This window comes from Anopheles maculipalpis, chromosome 2RL, assembly GCF_943734695.1.
Source record: "Anopheles maculipalpis chromosome 2RL, idAnoMacuDA_375_x, whole genome shotgun sequence".
NCBI classification, from domain to species: Eukaryota; Metazoa; Arthropoda; class Insecta; order Diptera; family Culicidae; genus Anopheles; species Anopheles maculipalpis.
Genome location: NC_064871.1, coordinates 33,248,496 through 33,265,433, shown reverse-complemented (window position 1 = coordinate 33,265,433; position 16,938 = coordinate 33,248,496). Strand labels below are relative to the sequence as shown.

The 16,938-nt window shown below is 42.6% G+C and overlaps 2 protein-coding genes across 13 annotated transcripts in view; one reads left to right on the top strand and one right to left on the bottom strand.

Annotated features, from left to right (window-relative positions):
• The window catches only part of LOC126556628 (uncharacterized), a 59,301-nt gene extending 55,212 nt beyond the window's left edge, over nucleotides 1-4,089 (bottom strand). The window contains exons 1-2 of the mRNA XM_050212006.1: nucleotides 3,768-4,089; nucleotides 798-1,113 (exon numbers count right to left, since the gene is read on the bottom strand). Coding sequence (XP_050067963.1) covers nucleotides 798-1,113; nucleotides 3,768-4,055 — 604 coding nt within the window. The 5' untranslated portion in view covers nucleotides 4,056-4,089. The remainder of the gene's footprint in view (nucleotides 1-797; nucleotides 1,114-3,767) is intronic.
• Nucleotides 1-16,938, top strand: part of LOC126557211 (protein groucho-like) — a 345,364-nt gene that overhangs the window by 276,194 nt on the left and 52,232 nt on the right. The gene's annotated exons all lie outside the window — the stretch shown is intronic.

Below are 16,938 nucleotides of genomic sequence, written 5' to 3'. Positions count from 1 at the left end.
TTCTAGACGGGTTTATTTGGGTCTTTTTTAGTTTTGCTTCATCGATAGTGGTAGAAAAGTCACGTAAAAGCACGGAAAGCTATCAAGCGATAGTAATAAAGACTGTGCAATGCAATAAAGCAAATTCGGCCAAACATTCCTAAAGACATCGGGCATTCTTCGTCGAGTTGGTGAGTAGCGAGCAAGCATCCTTGGTAAAATTTATCAATTTAAATCTTGCTTCAAAAATCGTATAAATTTAATTTAATATGTTTAATATGTTTAATATGGCCAAAATAATATATTTTAAATAATTTTAGCCGGCCAACAGGTAGAATTGCCTAAATTACGCAATAACAAAAAATTGAATTCGAGATTTAGTATTATTGAATGGGTTGATTGCTCTTTTGTTGTTAATCCACTAGACAATTAAAATTATAATTGCTTTCAGCAAAATTAATATTGAAACTGACAGCAAAAATAATTACAACGGATAGCGCATGTTCCAATGGGAAACCCCCTGTATGCATCACTTTGCCCCTACACACATAATGGTAGAAAATCGAATTCATATCGAATTAATAAGTGTCAATGTTTTAACAAGTAAACCGTGAACACGTTTCCACGGAACTCTTCTTGCGCCAATACGCATCACAAACGATGACGTCCGAAATGTTTAAAATTCGAACGAAAAGCAAACCCCAAAAAACCCCAACACAACCGCAACATCTCACAACAAACCCGTTCCCGACAGTCCCTTCCAATATTGGTTCCACGAAACGAAACAACGCCCGCCCGTGTCGTAAATAATCGCTTACCCAAATATGATTTCGATTTTGGCGATGGCGGACAGGAGAAGGTGCCCGTGCTGACACAATCCAGCAGCCCGTCCAGGCTCATGGCATCGGTTGAGGTGCTTAAACAGCTGGACGCACCGAGCGATTGGTGGGGCAGGAACGTCGGCTCAAACTGTTGGTAGGGATCGGTCTCCTGGTGCCGATAGCCCAACGGTGGTACCCGATGGTACGGATGTTCGAGTTGTGGCTGCTGCTGCTGCTGTTGATCCTGTAGCTGCCTTCGCTGTTGATACGGACTGCCGGCACTGGTTGCAACCGATGATTGATTCAGGAGATGCTGCAATCGAAATGGCACATAAATCTGCTTTTAGTATTTATGAAAATGGCCTCTGTGTGTGTGTGTGTGTGTGCTTTTGCGCCTTTTTTTCGCATTGTGCACCAACTAAAAATGGGGTACGTCACCCTTTTCCTTCTTTAGTGGTGCAGGATGATTAAGGCTTGGAAAATGGGGAGCATATTTCAGTATTGTTTGCTGTGAGGCTCACTCTACCCAATGCAGCACTCGTTTCGTGGTCGGTTGTGCAAATTTAATAAATAAATCAAATTCGATAGCGACCAAATGCTTGCTTCAAAATGTGCATGGGTAAAGGTATCGTTTGCTGTTTCGAAAATGCTGTTTATTTTGGGTAATTTTGGTCACAACCGAACAGAGCTTTACCTTCCGTTTAGAACTGTTTGTGGTGTTATTTGTTCAAACTAACTATAATAAAGCGCATTTCGTTTAGTTTCCTAGCTTTCAAAGCGTGTTAAAGCATACAATAATGCTTAGTAACGTTTTTCATCAACAAAGTCGGTCTTCCCAGCGCAAAGTAAATGCATAAATCAGTAGCAATCACACATTGGCTGATAGGTTTTTAACGTTGCATGATCAATCGTACCACTAGCAGTCGTCTGCTGGGGGTGCTGATTGTGTTTCCATTTATTGCCACACCCGACCGCAAACGGAGTTCTCGCAAATGAGGCTTTTAATAATTTACCCATAACAGCACGTTGCAATATGAATAAAGTAAAGCAATCTGCGAAGCAAAATCCTACAAACAGACCGCAACAATAATTACCTCGCTAAAGATTCATTTCTCCACGCTTTATGCTCTCGATTAGTACCAAGAGTAGAGCAGTTGTCTTGAGATATGTCTGGAGTTTTGTGCGAGAAAGATGGATGCTTTATTCAAAAAATACATTTGTGGTTGGTGGTGAAAGAGTTCATCTTTTTGAAAAATTATTCTTTGAAAGTAGGACACTACAATTTGCGGACTATAATTCAGAACTTACTTTGAGTAATTTTCTGCAAATGTCACCTGTCAAAAAGTATTGTAGCTCTATGAGGATTTGCAGGAGTAACTTAATATGCGTTGATTGTAGTGAGGTTGGACGCGAATTATTTCCTTTATTTATAACTTATTAGCTCTAATATTTTTACCTTATGGGCACTTCTAATGTAAAGCGTTCCCAATTCTACTAATTTAACGTTTTCAATTGAACAAGGTTTTTGATTAATGTTGTGTAAGATAAAAAGTAATTTGTGTTGGTAATGAAGTATGAAAATTTCCCTGTCAGAGAATGGTGAGGACTGATTATCTAACTACGTGGTATCCGCGAGTCTAGTAAGCCATTAGATGGCCAAAATGAGAAGGTCATTAAGCCAAGAAGAGAGAAGATAGAATTTTTCACCAATTCATTATTTTCGGTTGGTTATTCAAGCTATCAAGCAGATTATATGAAGCAAAATATTTGAAGATTCCAAAAATACAACAATCTATACTGAAATGGATATCTGAACAAATATAAATTTGATACAGCTCGATCATTCAAGAAATTGATTATAAATTCCAAAATTTGTTTTCAAAATTCCACATGTCCGAAATGTACATCTTCTGCTTCTTGGCTTTACGACCTACTACGCCACGGCGGCCATCGAATGGCTAAATAAACTCGCAGATATTACGTAGTTCGATAGTCAGTCCACAGATAGTCAGACGGGGGGAACGGTTCGGATAGGATTTTGAACCCCGGTCCTGTCGTGTGAAGATCGGCGCTACTGTTGCTGTCAAAATTTTAAAACCGCAAACATTTTGAAATCTATAGCACATTAGATGTTCATGTGTTATTACATGGAAAAAAAAATTTAGTTGGAAACATTAAAAATACTTGAAATAAAATGTTTTAGAAATTTCAAAAATGTCATGAATCTGGCACGGAGGATTATAAAATAATTGATATGCATTCTACAAACTAATGGGCAAAATAGCTCTCACAGGTGAACGGTTTTATTTTTTAAATTTCCAGGTATTCAGATATGTGTTTGAAGCAAAAATACTCTGTTTGATGTTGGTGATGTGCTTTGGAAACATTAATTATGATAAAGGGGTAAAATTTATAATTTATTCTAATCCATTGAATGCACAACGTAACAGCAAAACCTGTCACCGATGAGTAGTTTAATAATCGAGTCCAGTTCATTCAATAGCAAACTAGTTCGGAGAAGGTATTTAATTTTATTTGTCTTTATGATTTGTTGAACATTGTGAAATCATATCTTTTATGCTAGCTCATATCAAAAGAATAGCAAAATAAAACTCAAAATCCGTGTAGTAGTGTAGCTCGATGGCCATAGAAACTATTTGCCCCGATGTTTGCGTTCTTTTGTTACAAATTTCGCACAACAGTTGGAACTCGAACTCGAACGGCTACTCCTTTCTGCACCCTTTTTGTTAAGTGTGTCCTAACAAACAGCTATCAAATGGTGAAACCCCCATAACAAGGTATAAAATGTATCGCAAACACACCCGATACTGCTAGCCGATAGCGCCTAAATGTAGGCCACAGCGCTTACCCGCTTGTTCGTGTTGTCAGCCCGGTGAAAATCGTGTGCACTTACAAAAACAAACAAACAAAAATCGCACCCTCCGAAGCGATATGATATCATCTCACCTGAAATGGAGCCGCTTCCGAGTCGCAGCTTTCGTCGCTGCTCGAATAGCTCGAGGACGAGTAGCAATGGCTCCGATCGTACCAAGCTTTTGGCTGCTGGCCAACCACCTTCCCAAACAGTCCGGGTCCCGCGTCGTTTGGGCCGGTAGCGATGGATGACTCTGAACCGTGGCTGTGTCCGATCGTTACCACCGACTGGTCCGGGCTGGTACAGCGTCTATGCGGTAGGCGCGTCCGGCGTACGGGGATTCTCGACCGAAACGATGCGGATTTCCTCAGCGAAGACATTTTTCATTTCGTTGGCGTTTTGTGTCCATCTATTCGCAGCTAGGTATGGTTGGTACAATCGTATCGGGAACGAGCCTCGGTACACAAACAACATTCGTTTTGAGTCGTGGCAAACCGCGCACCGTCGGAGGATGGCAAAGCGGCGGTACTCGATTAGTTTCGACTTTTTTCACACCATTTTTTTCTGGCTTTTGGATGGTGTGCTGTTATGGTGTTGCCGATACGCCCGGTGGCAAACACCGGATCCGAAATGCTTATCCGCCACTCCGGGCACGTGCTGTTATGGTGATGGAAAAGCTATCAATAGAAAGAAACAGAGAAAGAAAAGAAACAGAACAATAAGACATGGTAAAAATCACAAACAACGAAACAAAAGCATAAACATGTGTATCTCTGCACACAGCACAGGTGAAACTTCTTCGTTGTGGCCCCATTTTCAACATAATCGAGATGCAAAAATAAATCATAATTGAATTCTCGCCTTGACGCTCGATTTTCTTACGCTTCCCTACTCCCCGGCACTGTTTGCCGGCACGCCCTGAAGACAAACAAGCCGACGTTGTTGACAGTGGCGAAGGCCCGTATAGACTCACAGGTGCCCACGCAAACCGCACCCGGGTGCGCGTAATCCGACAGATGTTACTTGCAGTACAATACCGCCGTACGTGTCGTTTAATGTGCTACCATGAATATTGATATACTAAGCGACTGTATTATCATCCGGCGTCATCATCATTTCCTCCCTCCAACCGGAATGCTAAACAAGGTAGATAATGTGTCTGTGTGTATGTGCCTTTTTTGGTGTAGTCACACCAATAATGTGTATGTTGAAAATTATAGCATGCTTTAGTGAACTTTTTCGGCGGCCCAGACGGTTGTAAAATGGATGGAGACGCGCCACTCAAACTCAGTGTGAAACGAACGAATGCGTTAATACAAATTCTTTCACTTAGCGACATTTTTTAGTACCCTTCGGCTTCGGCAACACGTGCAGCGAAAATCATGCCTGTGGATGATGAAAGCTTCAGCAAATTGAGCTTTTGCCTAGCGGCGCTGCGTTGGGGTATTTCAATCATTCTAAGCATGAAGTATCCATCGAAATGCCATTTCGAAAAATATTTCTGTTTTTACTGGCAGACCCAAAGAGGATATTAATTGTAAAAGTATTCTTTAAAAGTTTTGGCACGTTATACATAAATGCTTGAGCATTGACAAATTTTTACCTTATTGTCTAAACCAGCAGCCGATTTGTATTCATCTTTTCGTTACCTTTTAGGCATGTTGCTAATGAGTAAACTCTAATACATATTCATATCAGCTCAACGAGTATAGTGGAACTTGTATTATTTATTTAACAAGCATTTTTCTAAATGAGACCAGCGCAGGACAAACTCATCGTTAACGAGTTCAACTACCGAATATAAAAAAATGTCCTTCCATAGCCCTTAGCCCAAGCAATCCAAAATGATATGCATAATGCATAATATTTCATTATGTACAGAGTAAAATGAAACAGCAATGTACTTCGATTTAAAGCAGCTATATCCGAAACAGTTGAAAACTGCAATTGAAGAGTTGTTTCAATTATTGTGTTGTTAAAGTGGACAAATTCTGGCATCACGACAGTTTCGTCGTATCATCCAATGCACCTGAAACTTGCGAGGAACCCATAACTTTATATAGTCGTTCTATCGTCTTTAAACTTGGATATAGAGCGGGTTGCTACAGGCCGCTTGTTAAAAAGATCTTGAAGATTCGGTGCTGGCATCAGCAGCGAGCAAATGAACTGTTTAGGAAAACTTCTGGCCGAGGACTTCAACGAATTATTGAACATTCAAGTAGGGAGAAGCAACTTCTAGAAATTCTTCAGAAACAGCTGAACAATTTATTTTATTTCACTTCGAATATCTTCTTCATCTCCTTGACTTAACAACCTCTAAGGTCATGCCGGCCATCGAAATGGCTTTCTAGACTGCCGATACCTCGTAGTTGGTTAGTCAGTCCTCACTACGGGAGGACGGTCCGAATGGGATTTGAAAACCGGTCCCGGCCCGGTACACTACCGGGCCGCCCCACTTCGAATATATTATTATATTTATTTCATATTGTATGTTTGTTAAACACCCTTTGATGGAAGTTATTAATTGAAATGTTGTCTATTGAGTTGCCTAGAAAAATTGTGTCCATTGAGTGTACGTATAAATCCTTCAAAATGAATCTATTTTTGAATTCAAATATTAAAATATAGAGCTCATCTGCTAGCTAACTCATAATCGTTCAGTGAACAGCGTAATATCGCACCGCTGATTAATTATTTATTATTTGCAAATCTCTTTTTGACTTAATATACTGCACGAAAGTCCAAGTCTGTTAGACAGTCCAGGCTGAGCTTATACACTTAACAAGACGAACAATTTTAAAATGCAAATCAATTCTTCTTTTTATAAAACAAACTATTATTACAACAATAAAATCGCTCGAAACCATTCCATTGCACGAAAACACCCGCGCTACACTATTGCTTCAGCTAATTGCAACTTGATAAAGTGCTGGCCAACCCGGTCCAATCCAAACCTTCTCGAGAAAAGGAAGCATCTGTGTTGATTTACGCATATATTTACATACATATAGCCCATGGGTGATGCTCGATCTTTTCCAACCAAGTGGGTCCAATCAATCAATCTAATGAAAACGAAACAATCAGGAGCAACATTTTAATCCCTCGCTTGCCAACATTGCTCGGCGTCGAGACTTGGCTGAACTTTCTGTTATTTTCCCGGCCAGAAACATGATCAATGGCTGAGGGTGGCGTGCGTGAGTGTGTGCGCCCTCGTGTTGAATTCTCCATTAAAACGAACCGTTCCAAGAACACACACACACACGAGGTTGATAATCAATTAGCCTTCAAGGGCAGTGATGCGTGACATGACGTCCTATCCACGCCACGGATGTCCACTTTGCCCCCGTAAGCCTTTGCCGTGCGAATGAATAAGTATAAGCCGGGGCCATCCGAGGCACGACTTTGCTGCTGTTTGTCTTTTCGTGCGTCAGTGAAGCTCCTCGCCCAAACGCTTCTTAATTGCTTTGAGGGCTCGGGCAGCCATTACGAGTGCACGAGACTCGAAAGGCTCAACGGTTGTCCCAGCAGTGGCAGTCTGCAGGCGATGCTGGGCGTGTGCCGAGATTTATTGCCTATAATTTGTGTGACAATCGCAGACCAATACACAGACACAGGAAGGTTGCCCACTCCGATACACAGAAGAAAGCAAACACGATAGCACATACAGAAAAAAACACACATACACAGAGAGAAAGACACGCGCTTACAATTTACTTCATTTGCTTTGTCGCCCTTGTCAATGGAATGGGGTACAATGGGAGTTAAACTATTCAGTGCCAGTTGGGCGATTAATTAAAAGCGCTAAAACTGGCTCAACGGTATTCGAATAGCATGAAATAGGACAGCAAGGCAGTTAATTTTTCATGTTTGTTTTTTTTTTATTTCTTGCGATAATTAATTACATTTGAAACACGTTTTAAGGGAGAAATCCTTTACCGATGGAGACGCATGGTACTTCACTCCTTATGTGCATATCTGTTTTCAATAAATATTAAAATAAGAAAAAAAGTATTTTGTAATGACGGCCAGGCCATGTTCCTCAAAATATAATCTTATATCTAGCTTTACAACACTTGACAATACGGCACTGGACCGTCATAATTAATTATAAATAGCTTAACAACACATTAAACTTATATACTATTTGGAGTGTAGACATATCTTTCTCCCTCAATTCAAGTGCACCTTATGCCAGATATGGTTCTGATGTTGTTGTCCTCTCTATTTCCAAGGGGTTAGCGCCTCTTTAGAGCATCGTGCCGTGGACACTAACTACTGGCTCCCAAGAAATCCCCCTTTGTTGCGGAATCTTTGTGGTGTTCGCCACTCCATATCATTGCGAGCATTTGGATGTTGTGACTAGCAACAGAACGCACGAGTCCGAAAGCCACTACAACTTTGTGAAGCTACAGTAGCATCAAACTCACGTATTCCGCCAACAGTAAAGCCGCCAGTCACAACTTCACGTCATCCAAACCTAATTCAATTGGTTCAGAGATCCAATGTTGTCGCCGGCGACCCTGGCGCCTGCAAAACGCATGCAGCCGATAGCCACAATACTGCAGAATCCAGCTGCCAGCTTACAAGGATCCTACAGTTCCCAGTTTACAGTAGACACCTCGTTGAGAGAGCAAACTAAGTCTATCCCCGATAGTCTTCGCAGAACAGCAATTCGCAGCATTTTTGTGGAAAAGTATGACCATTGTAACAGCAACCATTTTTATACTGACGGATCCTCATCAGAGCAGGGCATCGGTTTTGGCGTACATAACATTGTATCCGAGGCATATTTCCAACTACGCCAGCCAAGCTTGATATATGTAGCGGAGCTCGCCGCAATCTTTTACGCCTTGTTGATTATAAGTGCTTGTCCTCCAGACAAATATTTTATATTCTCCGACAGTTTAAGCGCTGTCGAAGCATTAAAATCTGTGAAGGCTATTAAGAGCCCGGACTACTTCGTAAAAGAAATATTAAAGGTCTTAAGCTCATTGTTTGAGAAATTATTCCGGATATCTCTTGTTTGGCTGCCTGCACATTGCGGTATCTTCGGCAATGAAAAGGCAGACCAATTGGCCAAAAAGGGTGCTTTGGAAGGGTCCTTTTTCGACAGGCTTATCTTACCTCACGAGTACATGCGTGCCCCACAGTCTCTCTGCATGGCTCGGTGGCAGAGTTTGTAGGACACCGATGAGCTCGGGAGGTTTCTTTATTCGATCACTCCCCAAGTGTCCTTGAAGCCTTGGTTCCACGGCATCTCAGGTGATCGTGCGTTCATTCGAATGAAGTCTAGGCTTAGGTCTAATCATTTCGCTTTGGGCGCGCATCTCCAGCGTATAGGACAGGTCGACTCCAAAGTATGTGGCTGCGGCCTCGGATACCACGACAAAGAACATCTTCTATGGTCTTGTGTGGAATACGAGGCTGCTCGACCCGCCTTATTGGACGCAGTCCGGGGCATTGGAAAGTTGCCAAACACTCCAATTCGGGACCTGCTGGGAGACTGCGACGAGGTCTACCTGAGAGTGATATTTCTCTTCTGCCGTGCTAACGGATTATTAGTATGATCCCCTTCCCCCCACTACTCCCACTGTTTGTCTGTCTGTATATATGTTGTAACAACACGTTTCCAATAGTGTTGCTTTTCCATTAATTATCCCATAAAAAAACACAGCTACCGAATTTTATTCACTCTCCCGATAAGCAGCCAACAAACTGACTGACTGCTTCTACCAATCACCATCGCCACTTTGCCGATCGACTACACGTGACTAATGAATTTAATTCATTCGGCTTTAAATCTGTCCTACGAATGGTGACTGTGACTGAAGCTTCCATTCAATGGCTCACATTGAAGCGGAATACCCAATCGATGTATTCGGCACGGCAAGACCTGCCCTTCCTTATCGGCGTACAGACGGACCGACCAACCGACAGCCGTCTCACTGCATCACGATGGTGCGTTTTTCGTAGCGCCTTTTAGAACGGCAATTTGATCCTTCGTTTAAAACCAATTTTCCTTTCCAATGAATATGAATAAATCATTTCCTGTTCCCAGCTTTCGGTTTCGGTTCCGGTGAAGCCACACCAGTGAAGATGGATTCACCACAATCCACCTTTTGGAGCCTTTTTTCCTCCCTTTTGACACTCCCTTTACAGCTATTTCAGCCTTTATTGGTCTTTGCATTGAAGTACTGGCGGGGTTTTTTATGGGTCTTTCTCTCACTGGGGAAAACCGGCGCATCAGAACGCATCATCGGAGCTGGGGAAGGATTCGTTAGAGAGACGAAGGTACACTTCAAACTGCTAGTAAAATCGAGAACCATTGCATCAACGGAGCATCAACGGAGGTTGCATTCCGCTTACTTGGGGGCGGATCAAACAAAAAAAAAAAAACATGCCACAGCGACCGACCGAGCTTAGCAAGCAATATTTCTCTCCCACACCGCACATTGCTTATTGCACTTCATTTTACCGAGCGGTAAACGGTGGGCAAAATTCTTTCACCTTACGATCGGATGCAAAAGATAGGCACAGTTTCCGCATGATTATAATTTATGTTGGCCTTTGGGTTGGGCTTTGGTTGGTTGGTCGGTTGGTTGGTACTTGTTCAGACAGCATTTACCAAACGTGGCAAGGTTGCACGGTTCGATGCGAATGAGGAAAAATGCAAAAGCCTTTTTATTAGATTACATTTTACGTTACGTACCGTGGCGTGCATATAAATTATTCTTTTCTATTGCATCCGATAGAAAAGCTTTGTATGTGCGAGGCAGAAAGGTTGGTAGTTTCTTATTACAATACTTAGGGCTTCTTTTTAACTCATTTCTAGCTGCATAGAATTATACTACAATTTTCCTTAACTTTCAGAGAAATATATAGTTGAATACTCCAATCGATTAAACAATGTTGAAGAAAATGAGGATAAATAGTACGATTATTTAGTGTTATACCGTGTAGCTTCAGTAAATACCAGGTAGCAAGATATCAAGTGCTTTAAACCATTAGTTTACTCTACTGTATCAGCCTTAAATGTCTCAGAATCGATCGCCATTGCTCACAAAGAGTTAAAACTTGTGCAAATGGGTCTTCGTCGTACGATGCACCTCAACCATAACAACCCACGATCGTTGAACAGTTGAGCAGTTTTGGGAACCGTATGGTTTGACGGGAAACTTTACCAATTCGCTCCACCTAATGATCCGACGATTTTAACTCTAGCAATAAAACGAAGCGCTTTCAAACTACAAAAAGGCACCGCTGCAACCGGGAACACAAAGCAAGCAAGGCTCTGAAGAAGACCTTCACCTTGTGCCATCATTAAGATCTGTCGCTGTGAAATGGCCAATGTAAACTAATGCCGCATGCACAGCAAAACTTCCAAAGTCAGCTAATTGCTTCATTGCAGCAGAAAACGGTCAGAAATCAGCCAGAAAAGCGACGAGTCCTGTTCGAGCTGACTCTGACGCTCTGCTCTAACCTTAGGGAAAATCAATTAGCATCATTATTTATGTAGGAAATGATTTCTCATTAAGCTGTGTGTCTTATCATCACTCTGCTTCACTAGCCGTTGGGTGTATGTGAATGTGCGCTAATGAATTTATGATGAATCAGCACGGCACTATGTTGCACTGCGTACACATCCATACTAGTATCTATGTATGCAGAGCAAGTATGTATGTGTGTCTAGGTTGCAAATATTTGCTATCCAACTGTGTGTAACGGTTCACTGCACTTGACAATGGATAAGACAATTTAGAGCTTTAAATGCGAATTAAGTTCAACGTCCAGTGTAAAACGCAGTGTCGAGTTAGTGTGATATTTTGAATAATTTATAGTTGGACAAAGGATAGCATAAACGCGCTCAACTACGATCGTGATGAAGACAATACTGTATGTGGGTATTTCAATCATTCATTATTTTTCTTGTTGTTGCAAGAAACAAATCAGATTTTACTACTCGAACTGATACGAGGAACATTACCACACCTGCACGAGACCTCTTGACGAAAAAATCCTAACTACCCATCTCGTCCATATCACACTACACAAGTGTGCTTATTGTTGCAGGATTTCCTAGAGAAAACAAATATAAATTTTCAGATGTAGTTTTGTAGATCACATGTTGCAGTTCCTGGAAACTAAAAGGGATTGAAAATATTTTTTTTTTAAGGCGAGGCCAATAGAATTGGATTGACGATCAATGCGACGAAGACAAAGCACCTGCTTGATAGCGGCTCTGACCTTAATAGAACCCAAATCGAAGTATCAGTTGACGGCGACGATCTCGAGGTGGCAGAGGAGTTTTGCTGCCTTGGTACGGTCGTAACTTCGGACAACAACGTAAGCAGCGAAATCTGAAGGCGCATTGTTCAGTGGAATCGTACCTACTACGGACTCCACAAACTCCTGCGATCCAGAAGACTCCAAAAACACAGGAAAATCACGATTTACCACACCTTGATACGTCCGGTAGTCCTCTACGGGTGCGAGTCCTGGACTATTTTTGAGCGGCGGGTTCTAAGAACTATCTTTTGCTGCGTGTGCGAGCAGGCAAAGGAGAATGAACCACTCGTTAGCGGAGCTGTTTGGCGGTGCTGATATCCTGATGGCAGTATAAGCCGGCAGAATACGTTGGCTGTGGCACACGATGAGGATGAAGGACTCATGACTCACCAAGAAGGTGCTCATCAGTGACTCTTTCGGCACGAGGTGTAGAGGAGCACAGCTAGCTCGTTGGCTGGATGAAATGGAATCAAACCTGTCGGACATGGGATGCTGCCGTTGATGGAGGATTGCTACCCTAGACCGAGTTTCCTGGAAACGGCTTGGCGACTTGGCCATGTCTACGCGACGTGCTGAACCCTGAGCAGGCCAAGACTAAGAAGAAGAGACGTTCATGGACGACTGTAGTCCAAAAAATCAGTCGCGCTAGCCATCGAATGACTTACTAGACTGATTCCATGTAGTTGGATAGTTAGTCCTGATGGGATTTGAACTCAGGTCATGCTGTGTGACGAACGGCGCTGCTGTCGTTTAAACCACTGGGCCGCCCCTGGTAATATATATTCTATTTTCCTTTGGTGCTGTTCCTGAGACTGACGCATTCTCTCTCTAAGTGCGACATATGCGGCTTTCCTTTATTCCCATTCACCTACTTCAAAAGTTCTTTCGTACTGATACGTCTGTGAGATTTCTGTGTCTGCTTTCACCTTCCTTCCAAGCTCGCCCTGCAGTTTATTCGGTGATCAGTATAGGATTATCAGTATAGGAGTATAGGATTGGGGCGGTGGTATAGGCGACAGCGGCGTCGGTCTTCAGACGGCAGGACCGGAGTTCAAACCCCATTCGGACCGTCCCCCCGTAGTTAGGACTGACTAACCAACTAAGTGGTATCGGCAGTCTATAGAGTCATTTCGATGGCCGGCATGACCTTACAGGTCGATAAGCCAAGAAGAAGTATAGAATTATAAGTATTAAACCTTGACATGGCTCTCTGTCATGTCAAGATTTGGCACTAAGAAAGATACATTAGGGTAGGGCCGAGTCGGAGGTAGAGGCCGATCTTCACATGGAACGACCGGGGTTCTTCTAATTCCATCCATTTCGCCATAGTGAGGGCTGACTATCTAACTACGTGGTATCTACAAGTCTAGTTAGCCATTCAATGCGATAGAACAATCATTGAGACCAGGTGTCAGTATTGTTTAAGTACAGGCTGATACACTCAAAGCTGTACATATTGTCCTGCCTATAAACTCTAGCATGAGGAGCTTCATCATCTTGTCAACATGGTCAACACTAAAAAGAGTCATTTATATAACTATTGCAACAAAAAATCATGACAAAGAAACCAGAAATTGTACCCCAAGAACTCTATCAACTGCATTCTGACATGAAATTTCGACCACTGAACAAATTATGCATTATTACGAGTCACAATCAAAACCACAACAAAACGAAAACAACTTCACAGAATACAATTTTAAGCTGACCATACTCTTCAAACTTTAAAATAACAAAATCCAGCATCAACTACGATTCTCCTTTCCGAGCTTGGCCCAAACGAAAGAACCTGTAAAAAGCATAACAACAACAATAACAACCTTCCAAGCACAAGGCATAAAACGCACGACGCACCACAGCACAATCTGGCATAATGTAATAACAATTGGTCTGAGGCTCTGTTTTCGGCTCTGGTAATCCTGTGCACCGCTTGCCAACCTGGCCACACCAAACCCACATCACTACACCTGGCCAGTCCCGTTTTCAATCAACTAAAAGCATTTTGTTTCCAAATCACCCATCAGCACCTACCCGACGTGCCAACTGCCGTCCCACCACACACACACACACGTATCCATCGACACAGGAGAAAAAAGGTGTACTTGTGTAACCGCTAGCGTCCGGGTTCCGGATGAGAGTTAGAAGGAGTTGCTGAAAAGATCGTCTTTTGGCGCACTTTACGATAATTGTGTACCATATGTTATGATTAACAGCAGGGCCATTTGGGCATGGGCATTACGGGCAAACGTTTTGGGAGTTTGGTGCACACACCGTACCATCCTCCAAAACATAGGCTAAGCAAGAAGCTCTTCAATGAACCCCGACGCTCCCATGAACCGATGAACTGCCGTTTTCCCACGGTCATTATACCATCCCTGCACCAACTTTCGTAACGATGATGCACGACGGGGTTCGACTTTTATCGGCATGATTTAAATGTGTACGTGTTGCGGTGCTGCAGCAGGTTAAATTCAGAACCATTTCACCGGACCACAGAAGATCCGCACATCCAATTGGTCAGTTTTGGAAAAGTTTTACCGTATACCAAACTATAGTATAAAAATACATCGCTTCGGAAAGGATGCTTCTATCACACCAACCGCAATGGGAACGACCTTTCTCACGCGTTATTTCGTTGTAAATACGGTTGTGTCTAGTTCGCTTCCTTTTGTTATTCTCTCCAAGTGTGGCGTAGTGAATGAAACAAAAAAGCTTCTACCAAATTATGTCAATTCTGGCTGATCCGAAACGAGACTTGCCCAGGGAGAATGAAGCTGTGCTCACCAGTAACTTCCTTAAGGACGAACCGCAAGCAGAACGAAAACATTTTCGAATCAATTTGATGCTTAAGCTTCACAGGCACGTCTGTGCGATTTCGATTCCGGGTTTGTACGAGGATCTTCAGGTTATCCAGTATGCCCTGGAAAAGGGAACCAACTCCCAACACCTCTCGTACGTAGCTCTCGTTCTCTCGATCGTTTTCTTTGTCACCACCAAACCGCCTTATTTATTGCCTTTGGATTATATTAGAAACATTGGTTCGAAGGCTGGGTGGTAGAATTTTCCGAATTGTCCTCTGCATGGTGAAGCTTTTCCTTTTTTTTTTTTTGCTCCCTTCCAATCCTCCTATAGCCTGTACACCCTTCAAACTGCCTTTGGTTGGAGAATAATTTACTTTCCGTGTGTAGCATAAGCCGACGGGCCACCATTTTTGCCTCTTTCTGTCTCGATTTCCAGCAAAATGGTCCCAAGCGAATTTTGCCGACTACGCTACAAGCGCCAACGTTACTTGCCATCGTCCTTACCATGCCGGCTTGACCGGTAAATGGCACGACGGGTTTGGGGTATATAGTTTTCGTGCATAAATTTCAAACAATACCTTCCTCTCCGGTTTACGCTCGGTGACGTTTGCCAAGTAATGGCCAACACACATACGGTTCTGCTTTTAACGATATGTCTCGGTTTTTCGGGACGACAAGTGACTGTTGACTGCCTTTATGGTGGACCATTGGAACGTTTCTAAGACGAAGGAAGTTGCGTCGATGCCGGACACTTGCGAGCGTGCGTGTGTTTGATGAACGGTTATTGCACAGCATCCATTAGGTTTACGGTTTTTTTTTTGCCCCCTCGGAGAGAGGAAGGAATAGAGAACAACAGCGGCATAAGCGAATAGTTTTAGATTGAGGTAGCTTTTGTGCATTAAAAATGCACAAGATAATGGATTGTCGCGAAAGAGATTAATTACCTTTTGATATTAGGAACAAACTTTAGAAACAAGCGGACAGCGTAAAGGTACACTTTTTCCTTGCAGTATTGTTAGAACTTTTCGAAATAAGCAACATCCGTGACACTGGTGCCTTAAGAATGCAATGAAATACCTTCATACCTTTTTGGCGCGGCCCGATGGTATATGCGACAGCGGCACCGGTCTTTACACGGCAGGACCGCGTTTTAAATCCCATCCAGAACGTTCCCCCGTAGTGAGGACTGACTATGAACCTACGCGTTATCCGCAAGTCTAGTAAATCATTCTATGGCCGGCGTGAGGACCTTAGGAGGTCGTTAAGCCAAGAAGAAGACCGTCATTCTATGCTGGAATAGATAGATTTTTTAACGTATTCATATCGACAAACGACCATCTAAGAACTATCCAATAATCCAACTCAATGTTCAACTCTTTCCGGTAAAGTTAAAGCCACATAAGATATTTTACAATGTAAGCAGAAGGATCAATTTGTCAGACACATATTAGTAACTGGTACGGAACAGTTCATTAACACAGATGTAGAAAAATGAGCTTGTTGTTACTGGGTTGTTAAAATTTCAAATCCTCTTACTAGTCTCATCAGAGTTGCTGACTTTAAAGTCACTAATATTACCTTTTTTTGCTACAAAATTACAACGTCTGCAATAGAAACGAACAGTGTCATTGACGAGATCTTTTGATTGGAATCTTTTTTTGGGATTGACGAGAGATTTACGAGAAGACAACAATTCATAAAGACCAGAACATACCGAACCGACTAATGAAACATAACTTATTAAAAAGCAAGAGTAATTGCGACATCACTAGTTGTCTTTCGATGCATCCATCACTTATGTTATTTTCGTCCTTCACTGACGCCTGCACGCTTAGCGTCCCGAAGTGATGTCCTCTAAAAGTGAGGCTTCTTCCGCTGGGGTAAGCGACCGCCTCCTCTCGGTGTTAGCTTGAGAAAACTCGCGGACTCTGTGAGTTTCTCCAACTATCCGATTTATCCTCATCTCTCGAGCATTAGCCCTAGGATTCCTCCTGGAGCGAATAAAATCCGCCGGTGAAGGAGGCTCTCAACGGCGACGTCTCCTTCCGGGAGGAACAGGTGGTAGTGTTCCATTCCTGATCCTTGCTCTCCATACCCAGATTGAGACACACCAACTTCGTTCTAATTAACATCAAAATTGGTCCGATTGACCGTAGTCCGTAGCAGGCAGCCCGGA